Below are 13,720 nucleotides of genomic sequence, written 5' to 3' on the forward strand. Positions count from 1 at the left end.
CATTCAACTCTACTATCATAAAAAAACACGACGCTTTTGAATTATCATTCATCTTCTAATTATAATTCATACATCAAATTACTTAACATGTTGATTCATTCGTCTTCTAGCACTTGACTCACACCAAATTGGTGCGACAGACCTAACATGTCAATTCATTCTTGCTTGCAGAGTCATCAAAATAATTCTCATCCCCACGCCCTCTTTTACTATATATTTTTCTTTTAGCATTTCAATTACAGAAGAGCATTTTAGACATAACCGTCTAACCTAAAATAAGAAATAATTTTAATAAAATACCTTTATGCAATGAGTCAACTTTAGATATAACTGGCTGTTTTTTTTCTTACAAAAAATCTAAATAAGGAAAATTTAAGTCGAACTTTAACCTTAAGTGTAGGAGTAAAATGCTTTCAACCATCGGAGCTGCAAGCCTACAATCCACACCCAAACCACCTGAAAAACCATTATCCTCAATTTCTTGTTTAAACTGTTGCTTGTTATTTTTATGTAAATTAATTAATAGTTATTTGATAAAAGTAAAATAAAATACAAAACGTGAAAAGAAAAGAAAAAAATTATCAAAGTGGATGAAAATGGTGACGCTAAGACTGTAGTGGTATATATTCCCTGTTCCCACTGTTTTTCTGGAAACTCCCCTCTCTCTCTCTCTCTCTCTCTCTCTCTCTTCTTTCTCTCTCTAAATTGTTGAGTCCGCTTTCGGTCGAAGAAACTCGAGCAATTGGCAATGGAGGTTCTTCTCTGAGAGGGAGCGATATCGGAGCTCTGTTTTTTCCAAATTCGGAAGCTTTGGAGGAGGAGGAGGTAGCTCTTGAATCGGTTGATTGCGAGCTGAGGAAGAAGAAAAGCTTGCAGCTTTAATGGCGGTGGAGTACGAGTGCTGCACCAGCGGATTCTTCATTCACATAGTGGTCATCGTGCTGCTGGTGCTGTTCGCGGGGCTAATGTCCGGCCTCACCTTGGGCCTCATGTCCATGAGCCTCGTCGATCTCGAGGTCCTCGCCAAGTCCGGGACGCCGAAGGATCGCAACCACGCCGGTATGGCTTTTGATTTTCATTTTGTTTTGAGTTTTTGTTATGTTTCGTTTGGAATTCTCTGCTCTGTTTGGCTGCTGGGAAAGTGCCAGAAAAGGAGGAAAGAAAATGGTGTGGGACCCTATTTGATGTTGATTTCTACTAGTTTTAGAATAATCTGGATTGGTGTTTTTGTTCGATTTCGATTCGAGGTTAAGTTGATTGTAAGGAGCTGCAAATGATTGTTTTGAATTGGATTGTTCCGCTGTGGAAGTATTTTGCCCAATTATTTTTTGGTAATTCCACTTCCACTTGTTGAAATATGAAACTTGCGTTCTCCATTTGCATGAAAAGTGGTGTTTTGAGAGGAGAAAGGGTGTGTCAGTGTTGGAATTAATGAATGAAAAGTGATTTGGTGAGAACTAGGGCCCGTTTAGGATTGTTTCTCGCAGGGGTAAAAGCGCTTTCTGACGGCCGAAAGTGCCATCCCTCATGATGATTAATACTGGGGTTCTTTTTTGTTTAATGTCTTGGGTTTTCATGACTCTGAAATTTAGTCGAAAGATAAGCATGCACCTACGGGAAAAGAACGATTTTGTGCGAGGGGTTTTAACTTTGTAAATATAAATTCCGTTGTACTAGCTTCGTTTGACATTGATGTGTACAATGCGGTTTAACTAATCATTTCGTCTCTCTATGTATTTTGTTTGTAATTGCAGCGAAGATATTACCAGTTGTCAAAAAACAGCATCTGTTGCTTTGCACCCTGCTGATTTGCAATGCTGCTGCGATGGAGGTACATGTTATTGATGTTTATTGGAAAAGATACGAATTTTGGTAAAATAATAATGAAAGGAAAGACGATATTGTAATCTCTGTTCCTTCTCTCAGGCACTCCCCATTTTTCTTGATGGTTTGGTGACAGCTTGGGGTGCAATCCTCATTTCGGTGACACTGATTCTTCTGTTTGGTGAGGTAAGTGATACATGCCATTTTGTTTGTATCGTAGGATGGCCTATAACATAGATAGTTATTTATTTATGATCTGAACTAACTGGCTCTTTGAGGCAACACTGAGAGGGCATATTCACAACCCTAGATTGATGTTCATTGGTCTGATTGAGAAAAATTACTTTGAGAACACAAAGTTACTTTTAATATCCCTGTGTTGATATACCATGTTACATTTATTTCTGAAGTCAGCGATGATATCAAACATGGCACGTGCGTGCCACTAACTTCTGTTCATCTGTGTCTGCAGATTATACCACAATCTGTTTGTTCCCGATATGGTTTGGCTATTGGTGCAACAGTGGCACCATTTGTCCGTGTTCTTGTTTGGGTCTGCTTTCCGGTTGCATATCCTATTAGCAAGGTATGATAGATTTAGCACTTACTTTTTTCTCTGCAATTTCTTATGCCACGGCATGAGTTCAACTCTTTGACTATTATGTTCTATGTGGTTTCCAGCTATTAGACTATCTGTTGGGCCATGGACATGTAGCTCTATTTCGCAGAGCTGAGTTGAAAACGCTTGTAGATATGCATGGTAATGAGGTACGTCTGACAGCTCTCTTAAATTGAATTGTCAACTGTCACATAACTTCATCATTCTTCAGTAATTCTTTCGTTGGGTTTGTTCTTCTCACTTCTGTTATTAGAGTACTTACTACCTGCCTCATAACCATATATGACTGTATTGCTCTAGGCTGGAAAAGGTGGAGAGTTGACACATGATGAAACAACCATTATTGCCGGAGCACTTGAACTCTCTGAGAAAACAGCTAGAGATGCCATGACTCCCATAGCTGAAACTTTTGCAATCGATATCAATGCCAAGCTTGACAGGTTTATTATGCTTTACACATTATAGCAGAAAAGTCAACTTTCATTGGTAGTATAACAATGTTTTGATTTGCAACCCTAAATGCTGCTTATCACACAGGAATTTGATGAATCTAATATTGGAGAAAGGGCATAGCAGAGTACCGGTTTATTATGAGGAGCCTACGAATATTATTGGACTCATCCTGGTAAATTTTTAACCATGCCCTTTTCTATACCTCCCAAGTTCCCAACTTGCTGGTTAAAACCAGTGTAAATCAGAACTTACTTGGCTTAATTATCTCTGTCAACTTTGAGTTTGAAATTCTCTGCGCATAGGCAATTTCTAGGACATGTTGAAAAGCTGTGCTATGAAACTTAAAACAGGTTACTAAATTAATTGTAATCCAAATTCATGTTGAGTTAATTAGTGCTTAAATTTTGAGCATGATAAACAAGTTAATGTATCTTGTTTTCTGCTTTCATTCCATTTGATTTATCTTGGTATTAGGTCGCTATATTTTTCTTTGTAACATACTTCTCTTAACTATTTAAATTCAAAATTTAGGTAAAAAATTTGTTAACGGTGAACCCAGAAGATGAAGTGCCTGTAAAGAATGTCACTATACGCAAGATTCCAAGGTATTTTGCGTTGGTTGAGGTCATTTTTGTTGTAATATTAATTGCGGTACAAATTTATGATGATTTACATAAATGGGTGTTGTACTCTCATTTGTTTGATAGGGTTCCAGAAACGTTGCCCTTATATGACATATTGAACGAGTTCCAGAAAGGTCACAGTCACATGGCTATTGTTGTAAGAAGGTGCAATAAGAACACGGAGCAGACTAATGGCAATCCGGATGACAGTAAGTACCTGCTTCCTACTGTAGAATGCCTTGAAAAAATTTCCATTGGCAAAAATTTTCCACCTGACACCTTTAGACTCTATGATTGGACTTTATTTTTTTTTTTTTGTGAGAGACTGATTATAACCGTTCTCTGTATCTCTCTCAATAGATCCAGTGAAAGAAGTGAAAGTCGACATTGACGGTGAAAAGCCTCTTCATGAGAAGTTGAAGAGCAAAAGATCACTACAGAAGTGGAAGAGCTTTACAAATACAAACAGTGCAAATAATTCATACAGGAGTGGGTCCAGAAGCAAGAAATGGACAAAGGAGATATATTCAGACATTCTGCAGATTGATAGTGAGCCACTCCCCAAGCTCCCTGAAGAGGAAGAGGCTGTTGGCATCATAACAATGGAAGATGTTATCGAAGAACTTTTACAGGTACTAGCTCTCGCTTTAAGCACCATTTGTATTTTTTGTTGTATCCACATTTTCTCTTACGAGGCTTCATATCCTGACATCAATATTTGTTATGTAGGAGGAGATTTTCGATGAGACTGACCATCAGTTTGAGGACTCATAACACTGGCATTTCTCGGAAGCGGGTTGTCTCCGTGCCGTACATATTACAACGGAAGATTAGTTAATTTTTTTGTCATTTGTGTCTGTAAGTGCTGAGACAGGTTTGTTAGAAAACTCTACTAAAACTGTATTAAAAAGTCATATGGTTGAGAAGTTATTAGACGAACGTCAACTTTCTCCAGGCAAAGTTCTGAATATTTTGAGTTTATGATGGTCGTCTTTTGAGTGACCAGGCTTTTCAGATGCTCTGGTAGGCAACACAGGCGCATCGCTTTGTAGGGTTTACAGGGATTCGAGAAAAATATGCACCAATTCCGTACAAGCTAGAGAATTCTTCTCAGATAAAGCGCCTCTAAGTATGGTATTTATTTCTTTTTTCGTCCTTCCTCTTCTTCTCTTTAGATTTTTCCTTGCATTTGTGCTTGTTCGGGCTACCAGACTTCACCTTTTTTGATTTCTTCCTCTCATCGTCATTCTCCTCTTCGGAAGGATAACATAAGTTATGTGAAGGCCTCTCTGGTCCATACGCACGGTGTTCTTGTACACTGGGCCTCTGCAGCAGCTCTTCATTGGAGTCCGAAGAACGGGGAAGATAAGGACCCGTTTCATCCGTCCTTGACCCAACAGCACCTCTGCCACGCTTGACTCTGTCATAGCATGCAAAATCATGCTAATTAGTCATATATTCTCTCCTACACGAGGGGTGGCGAGGAGCGAGAGCGACAGAGAGAGGGTTACCTTGAATGTAAAAATTCTTCGAGTTCTTCTTCTCCTAAACCATTCTCTTGCCTTGAATGGCAGCTCTCGTATTCTCTTTTCCTTGACGAGCAAGAAGGACCGGCACTGTCATCTGCGACGGCATGTCCCTTACCACTGGGTGTTGGAGAGTCGCTATCTCCGCGACACCTGCTCTCATCCTTGTTCCCTTTCAGCCTATTGTCCAATTCCTTCTCTTTCTGCCGGAGTCGCCACATTTCATTCACTTCAACAGCTCGATTTGCTGGAGAAAACAAACAACAATAGAACTTGAGAGCTCAATGACAGCGGTCACCAAACAAATAAAACATGGGTGTGGATAGAACCTCGTACATGCTAATAAAAACAGAATTATGAAGTCACAGTAGAGAGAGAATAATGTTTGTACTGAAATTCTAATACAGCAGTATAGGAACCGACCTTGTTGCACACCACGAACAGTAGCACTGAGGAACCGTGAATTTGGTCGGAACCTTGTTTTAGGCTGTTGAAGATAAGCATGCACACCTTCCTTGTCAGCTTGACGCCGCAATTCAGCGGCTTCTCTCATAAGAATTGCAGCTATTCTGTTCTCCGTCTCTAAATCCATCTAACCCTTTTAAGCAAAGAATCTTGATCAATACAGCTTCGGAATCACAGTGAACTTTAACATAAATGTGAAAAAGAGTAGAAAGGTGAGAAGCACTAAAATTTGCTTGACTATTAGTTGTAAACTTGAGAGAGACACAAGTAAACTTTCTGAACGAGGGGAGCCATTCACGAACAAAAGGAGAAATACACACTCATGTCAACAACCTATTGCTACATAACCAAGGTACACTTTCTGAATGAGGGGCGGTTTCTGTTGCATTGGGACAGCTGACAGTGAGTATACATCATCTTTGATGGCAAACAAAATGAAACAAGACAGAGTTGATAAAAAATTGCAGGCAGACTGCTACAATTGTATCTGATATGCATTTCCAGCATTTCAACGAAAAGCAAAACCGAAGCATGCGGGGCGATAATGAAGAACCATCTATTCTCGTTACATGGAGAACATGGCATTAAAAAGTTTGTAGAATTCTTCTGGCCACTACTCTAATTGCATCACGGGAACCATATTACTAGGATAAAGACTAATTTAAAAGCTCATAACTCTACATATTCTTGACGATGTTCCAAGCAGGAAGACAATTAAAAACAAAAGTAAAATTTCAAGTTAAACGATATTCAATCTGAATTGTAAAATTTCATGTTCAACTAACAAATTGAGAGTGTAGAGCATTGATGAAAAACCATCTACTCTCCTTGAGAAAAGCCATTGAGAAAATTAAAACATCAATCTTTTGGACTTTCTGGTATCATAAACTAGTTCAAAAACTTAGTTCTGGACACCTCTCTCTGATATCATAATGACTACAAGGAAAATTGAAAGAAGCTAATTCAAACCTTCCTCAAACACAGATTTACGATAAGCAAACTGGGGACTTCCCAGGAATACGAGCTGGGATTCCCAGAGCTTAACTAAAGAATCAAGCAGGTATATAGCAAATGAAAGCATATTCTGGAAATATCTACTCTAAACTGCTAGTGCAGACCAAGTCACGAACTGTAAGTTATCGCTGTAATGTAAAGTGAAGACACAGCTGAAGCAGATTACCGAATGGAAACCCTGTCGTTATGGCACTTTATTAGCTACTCAAACTTTCTTTTGGATGTCCTCAACCTGATACAACCAGTCTTGCATTAATTCAGGGAAACTGTTTATACTTGAATCTAACGGACGACATGACATAAAATCAAGCGCAGTTGTGTTCTAAGATTCATATAGCCGACCCCATTTAGCGGGGTAAGGCTTTGTTGATGTTGTTGTACTGAACCAAACTAAAAATTATGCAGAAACATTCAAACTAGAACCAAACCCACACGAGAATTCTCATCGAAACACGCAGACGAACCAGAATTACAAAACTTTCCACAAAACCAAACAGAATTAGAGACAATCCAATGTCAAATTTGAAAAATTACAGAATTCCACAACAGACTAATCAAAGTCACAAAATTAGACAGAAAATCAAGCTAAAAAAAAGGCTTTTGAAAGACATACATGAAAAAACCTCGTCTTTATGTTCTTAATCAAAGTGGTGGCCATCAGAAATTAAAGTCAATCGAAATTGCGAACTTGAATGTATGCTAACGAAACCCTAGAATCTCATTCCTACTCTTTCCAATAATTTCGTCTCAAGAATCTCAATATTCAAGCGAAATGCTCAAAGAAAATTATTTAAAAAAAATAGTGTCGGCGTTTTACCCCGGTGACGGCGCTCCTCCGCCATTAGTAGCGTCTCGGTCCGCTGCTTCCGGCGGTGAAGGGAATCGAAGTCAGGTGAGAGAGAGAGGAGAGAGGAGAGTAGAGAGGAATCCTTTTCCCTAAACGCAAGAAGGAAAGCTAAGAGCAACTCCACCCTGGAGCTCTCAGGCAATCCAAATCTACTATTCAAACCACATTGTGAACAGTAACTGCTTAATGAACAGTAATTGTTTTTTCATATCCGTCGTTGCACTTGAATAACCTTAGCAATAGGCAATAAAATATTATTAATTTTTTTTTTTACAAAATAATACTAAATAAATTTATTTTTAATTTTGGATAAGATATTTTAAATCATTCTTGTTTCGTCACGTATCATTTATCCAAAACGACTATTATTGATCATAAATTTCGATAAGATTTTTATCCAATGTCATCGTGCCACATATTGTTATCTTTTCATAATCTTTGAGGATAGATTTCGATAAGATTTTAAATCGTTCTCTTTGCGCTACGTGTCATTATTTGAAAAGATAATTATTCGTACCTTTCGAAAAGATAGTTATTCGTACCTGCATCCGTAGTTGTTGAAAAAAAATTGGATTGAAACTTTGAGAGAAAGATAGGAATGTGATTGAAAGTAGTTGAGAATATATGAAATTGTGGTGTAAGGTAGATGATAATAAGAAGATATTTATAGAAAAGTAGAAACATTTTTTTTTTAAATTTTCAGATATTTTTTTTCAGATTTTTTACATTTTTAAATTTTTTTATTCAAATAATTAATCTCTGCCGTTGGATTTTAAAAAAATTGAATTCCAACACTCCAGATTGTGCCACGTGTCACAACGGTAACTTTTCTTAATTTTAAAACTATTTTTTTAAATTTATAAAGCAGATTAACATCAACCGTTGATCTCAGATTGAACGATTGATATTAAATCAGCTTTTTTTTTTATTACCGTTGGAAATCGGACGGTTCGTATTAAAGAGCCGTTGGGATCGAACGGACCGTGGGAAGCCACGTGGCTTCCCAACGATCACTGCGCGCAGGTCATTCACTCTGAAAATGTGTCGGCTGACGCGCCCCACGCATGCGTGAGGGGCATGCGCCTGACACAAAAAAAAAAAAAAAAAACGACCGACGCCAGACATGGGATCAGCCTCACATCACACCCCTCGTGCTGAAGGGCTGGCAATCCCTCAGAGCAACTCCAGCGGATGCTGGTTGCTCGGGCGACAGGGGAGGAGAAAGGGCCTGAGGGCCGGTGGGAGCAGCTCCAGCGGGGAAGGGCCCGAGTGAGGGTGGGAGCCCGAGCGAGGGGGGGTGGGGAGTCGACGGGCCTGTGGCCCGAGGGCTTTGCAATATTTTATGTTTTTTTGTGTCAGAGAGAAAGAGAGAGAGAGAGAGAGATAGGGTTTTTTTATTATTTAAACAAACAAAAAAAACTATTATTTTAATTGCTTATTGCCAGGGGGAAGATTCCAAGGGTGGAGATGTAAATGAAAATTACTATTCATTAATGGTAGTTACTATTCATTTAAGGGAGTTACTGTTTAATAGCATTGAATAGTGGAGGGCTCCACGGTGGAATTGCTCTCACGGCCTGGCTCTCAGGCTCCCACCCTCACTCGGCTGCCCAACGCTGGAGCCGAACCCACCGGCCCTCGGGCCCTTTCCTCTCGCTAGTCCCCCGAGCAAGGTCCAACGGTGGACTTGCTCTAAATCTTGTATTAGGACCAAAATACCCATACGTTCTCAAACGAGACTCTTCTGATTGTTAGCGCCGGCGAGACGTAACCAGAAATATCCAACTCGAAGCTCACACTTGTCTGCGATTCTTCAAAATCCAAAAATGTCTTCTTCTTCGCTGTTGCAGACTTCGATCTCGTCCTCTTCCTCCGCTTTCTTCGCCAACCACAACTTCACATTCAATTCCAGGTATCAATTTTCCCGCTTTCGTCTCCTTTTTCCCTCCAATTTTCTCAGCCGCCAAACACATTTTATCTCTCACAGCTCACGTTGTTGTCACTGTTTTGCAGAGCTCGGAAGGTCTCGCTTCCAGCAAAACACGTTGGCATCTGCAAATGCGTCGCCACTCCGCAGGCAGAGAAGACCGGTCTCTCTCGCTCTCTCTCTCTCTCTCTCTCTCTCTCTCTCTCTCTCTCTCTCTCTCTCTGTTTCCTTTTTCTCTGAATTTATTGATTCAATTTAGTTTTTAACCTAACAAGTCTCTCTTTTTTGAATTTTTAATGTGAAGAATACAAAACCCAGGTGTCCCGGAATGCTAACATAGCCAAACTTCAAGCTGGGTATCTCTTTCCAGAGGTTTGTGATGATCTTTCACTTGCTGGGTTTACTGGGTTTGGGGTTTAGTGTTGAGTTTCCTAGCTGGGTCTCTCAAATATGGCATTGCCCTTTTCATTTGCTTGTTCAAATGTTACCGTATCGATTTACCTAATCAGCATCTCTAATATGATCCTGAATAAAATGTTGGGTTTTTACATAATCAAGAAAAGCTAGTCATTGAGTTACTCCAGTGGCTAAATGTTAATGCTTTTTGTGGTTTTTACGTATTTTTTGGCATATGCTGTACTCTATTCATATATCGATTGCTGTTTCCCAGTTGATTTGTGATTTTACATTACATTGATTGTATAGGTTGCTAGAAGAAGAGTGGCGCACTTGAAGAAGTACCCTGATGCACAAGTGATTAGCCTTGGGATTGGTGACACCACTGAGCCCATTCCAGAAGTTATAACCTCTGCAATGGCAAAGGTACCTTTTATTATTACTTGTTTATTATTGTGGTATCCCAGCCTGGTGGAAGAAAAGAAGGGAACTATAAAGTCCCAATTAACTGAATGGATCCTGAATTAACCACCTTGGCGCAGGTTTATCAATAACCCCGGCACTGTTTATAACGGTGTGGGGCGAGAAAGTTAGGGTTTGATTAACTTGTCTTTAGAAAAACTAGATAGAATGCATTCACTCTGGTGTTCTTTAATTATTGAAATTCTCCTATTGCTTTCACTGTTCCATTAATAAGAGCAAAGTTGTTTTTCGGTTGATTGTATGTATGGTTGCAACAGAAACAGCATACATGTTTGTAAATGTGTAAAATTATTCAAATGCTGATCAAGGAATGGAGCTAACAGAATATAATCATCCCGCTACTTTCAAACTACCACAACAGGACCACCACAAATAAATATTTCCTCCTTAAATGGTTGTTGATGTTAGTTTCTTTCGTGTTCCTATTTCTATGTAAAACTTTCCTGCTTACTTTTGTTTCTTTGAGGGAGATTAACTTCAACATAACCAACCTGAACGTTAATGTGAAAGTACTCAAAGAATAAACCCCGCCCCCTCTCCTTTTTTTTAGATTCTTGACTTTTTATTATTATATGATTCATTTAGCTTTTGTTCTGCTAGCCAACTAATCCAAGTTCGTTGTTAGCGTAAACTGAGCTTGTTTTGGTTGAAGCAATCAAGTAGCCAACCTTTTGATTGAGGCAAACCAAGTAATATAGTATAGTGGCTGGCAATTATTCTCAGATCACATACAGTAGATTATCTTGTTCTCATATGTTATCCTTTGAAAATATAGGCTCTTAATCCACATCAAGAAAAGTTATTTTCTGTGAAAAGTCAATATATTTATTTTTGTGGTATATTAGCCAGGCATCATGAGCATCTTTATGTCAAGAATTTATACGCATTCTAAAACATGCATTATATGTGTATTACCTTGAAAAAAAAAATGACAATGTGTAGCACGTTCATCAGTTTTTATGTCTTTCTAAATCCATGTTGTTTCTGATTTGCAGAGAGCACATGCTTTGTCTACCCTAGAGGGTTACAGTGGTTATGGACCTGAACAAGGTGAAAAGGTATTTGGCCTTCTCATTAGGTTTGCTAGTTGACGAGTTTTTAAGTTCTTCTATGCAAATATATCCTCCCATATAAATAACATATAAATATTAGTGATAATGAAGACTAAGACAAATTGTTAATCTGTTCAGCCACTAAGAGCTGCAATTGCTTCTGCATTTTATGACAACCTTGGCATAGAGGAAGATGACATCTTTGTTTCTGATGGTGCAAAATGTGACATATCCCGCCTTCAGGTTTCATACTTTCTATGTATCGTGATTTTTATTTTTCCTATGTACCTTGCTTTTATATTTTTCATGTGCTTATACGGGGTTTGCCTTGTTTCTACCGTGGTAGGTTGTTTTTGGGTCTAATGTCACAATAGCAGTGCAAGATCCATCTTATCCGGTAATTCTTGTTCTTATTCTTTAGTTGCCTGTTTATCTTGTCCTGTCTCATCTCTCTTGCTATTATTGTTATGTTCGGTAGGATTTTTTTCATGTTTTTAATGTACAGGATTACATTCTGTTTAAAGATTTATGGACAAAGATTGGGAAAAAGAAAGATCTATCTTCTGTTAATGTTGTGTTAAGTGTTCAAGTACTGTTTAAAAATTAGGAGAATATTCTTTTCTTATTTGCAGGCTTATGTAGACTCAAGTGTTATTATGGGCCAGACTGGACAGTATCAGAAAGATGTTGAGAAGTTCGGAAATATTGAGTACATGAGGTGTACTCCTGAGAATGGATTCTTTCCTGATTTACGCACTGTTTCTCGAACAGATATCATATTTTTCTGCTCACCAAACAACCCTACTGGTTCTGCTGCAACAAGGGAGCAACTGACACAACTGGTACAGTTTGCTAAGGATAATGGGTCAATCATAGTATACGATTCAGCATACGCCCTGTATATGTCAGATGACAAACCTCGCTCAATCTTTGAAATCCCTGGAGCCAAAGAGGTAATCTATAATTTGCATATTCTCAAGGCTCTTGATTCTTTGTTTTATTGAAATCTAGTTCATGTTAGACTCTTATATCTATGAATATGCAAAATCTAATTCATGTATTGTGTTTCTGTTTGGCCATTGCAGGTTGCACTTGAGACATCATCGTTCAGTAAGTATGCTGGATTCACAGGAGTTCGTTTGGGGTGGACTGTTGTTCCAAAGCAGTTGCTCTTTTCAGATGGATTCCTTGTTGCCAAGGACTTCAACCGCATCGTTAGTACTTGCTTTAATGGTGCATCCAATATATCACAAGCTGGTGGTCTTGCTTGCCTTTCACCAGAAGGCCTTAAGGTGTGTTCTTATGTGTCTTGATTCATTGGTAAAGTTTCAAATTTGAAATCCGCCTGCATCTGTTACAAGCTATGGTTACATTTGTTTGATATCTACTTCGTGTAGGCCATGCGCGAGGTGATTGGTTTCTACAAAGAAAACACAGAAATAATAGTGGAGACATTTGAATCTCTTGGCTTTAAGGTGTACGGAGGGAAGAACGCACCCTATGTGTGGGTGCACTTCCCTGGCCGAAGCTCATGGGATGTATTCAGCGAGATTCTTGAGAAGACTCATGTGGTCACCACACCTGGGAGTGGTTTTGGATTTGGGGGTGAAGGTTTCGTCAGGGTTAGTGCGTTTGGCCACAGGAGTAATGTATTAGAAGCCTGCAAAAGATTCAAGCAATTATACAAGTAATCGAGAGATTAGCATCCGCCTCGTGAGATTAGCATCCGCTGTCTACTATATTTAGTCCGAAGATAAAATCGACAGTGGCCTCCGTTTATGTTCAATGTTGTGTGCTAGTAAGTAGAAAACTCAAGTTCAATGTCATATTGGTTTATGGATTCTCTTAGGAATGCAAAGCATGTTTTAGCTATCGCAGTAACACTATGTTTGGATGAAGAAATTTAAGATTACTGAAATTTTAAAATGATGGAAATTGAAATTATGGGATTTTATTTTCTAGAATTTGTGAATTTTCTTGTTTGGAGAACAATGAAATTGAATATTGAATATGTTATTTTTAAACTCTCAATTATGGAAATTGAAAAATGACGCTTATTTATATGGAATTTAAATTTAGGAATTGAAAGTCCTAAATTCCAAGTTTTTTTTTCACGCCGAATTTCTAAATTTATATGTTTATGAATCAAAATAAGGGAATTAGTGCATGTTAATTTATAAATTGATTTTTGTGGATGCAAATATCTTCCTCCTTATTTTTGGACAAAATTGTACCTACAAAACAAATAACACCATAGGTCAAGGCCAAGAGCCTCACACGCCCACGATGAATTTGGGGGGGGGGGGTGGGGCTTTGGGCGAAGAACATCTGATGCCAAAGTTAGAATTTTGAGGGAAAAGTGTTTGGAGAATTTAGAGAATTAGCAAGAGAATTGGAATTGAGTTTTGGAGAAAATGAGGGTGTTTATATAGGGGTGTGGCCGGCCCATTTGGGAGGAGATGGACCAACCACTTGGATGGTTTTTTGGGTG

The 13,720-nt window shown here is 38.7% G+C and overlaps 3 protein-coding genes across 6 annotated transcripts; 2 read left to right on the plus strand and 1 right to left on the minus strand.

Annotated features, from left to right (window-relative positions):
- Positions 1–580: 580 nt before the first annotated feature.
- LOC103445179 (DUF21 domain-containing protein At2g14520-like) lies at positions 581–4,500 on the plus strand. Its single transcript, XM_008384167.4, has 11 exons — positions 581–1,059; positions 1,755–1,831; positions 1,927–2,010; positions 2,297–2,410; positions 2,506–2,592; positions 2,744–2,883; positions 2,981–3,068; positions 3,428–3,501; positions 3,604–3,728; positions 3,880–4,151; positions 4,249–4,500. Exons 1-11 carry the CDS (start codon positions 882–884, stop codon positions 4,291–4,293), a joined length of 1,284 nt encoding a protein of 427 aa, XP_008382389.1. The 5' UTR covers positions 581–881; the 3' UTR covers positions 4,294–4,500.
- LOC103445178 (uncharacterized) lies at positions 4,395–7,630 on the minus strand. 4 transcript variants are annotated; one of them, XM_008384163.3, is made up of 5 exons: positions 7,342–7,630; positions 6,691–6,756; positions 5,469–5,643; positions 5,031–5,292; positions 4,395–4,939 (listed from the first exon to the last, which is right to left on the minus strand). In XM_008384163.3, the coding sequence occupies exons 3-5, from the start codon at positions 5,635–5,637 to the stop codon at positions 4,645–4,647; spliced, it is 726 nt and encodes a 241-aa protein (XP_008382385.1). In that variant the 5' UTR covers positions 5,638–5,643; positions 6,691–6,756; positions 7,342–7,630; the 3' UTR covers positions 4,395–4,644. The 4 variants fall into 4 exon arrangements, with proteins under 4 accessions (XP_008382385.1, XP_008382386.1, XP_008382387.1 ...); XM_008384164.3 differs by having other exon boundaries at positions 5,469–5,637; positions 7,342–7,592; XM_008384165.4 differs by lacking the exon at positions 6,691–6,756 and having other exon boundaries at positions 7,342–7,557.
- Positions 7,631–8,919: 1,289 nt separating this feature from the next.
- On the plus strand, positions 8,920–13,193 carry LOC103445180 (LL-diaminopimelate aminotransferase, chloroplastic-like). The gene is made up of 10 exons (XM_008384168.4): positions 8,920–9,283; positions 9,385–9,461; positions 9,603–9,670; positions 10,004–10,120; positions 11,173–11,235; positions 11,368–11,472; positions 11,576–11,626; positions 11,862–12,182; positions 12,315–12,521; positions 12,627–13,193. The coding sequence occupies exons 1-10, from the start codon at positions 9,198–9,200 to the stop codon at positions 12,918–12,920; spliced, it is 1,389 nt and encodes a 462-aa protein (XP_008382390.3). The 5' UTR covers positions 8,920–9,197; the 3' UTR covers positions 12,921–13,193.
- Positions 13,194–13,720: the final 527 nt, after the last annotated feature.

Source organism: Malus domestica, chromosome 10 (genome assembly GCF_042453785.1).
Source record: "Malus domestica chromosome 10, GDT2T_hap1".
Classification (NCBI taxonomy): domain Eukaryota; kingdom Viridiplantae; phylum Streptophyta; class Magnoliopsida; order Rosales; family Rosaceae; genus Malus; species Malus domestica.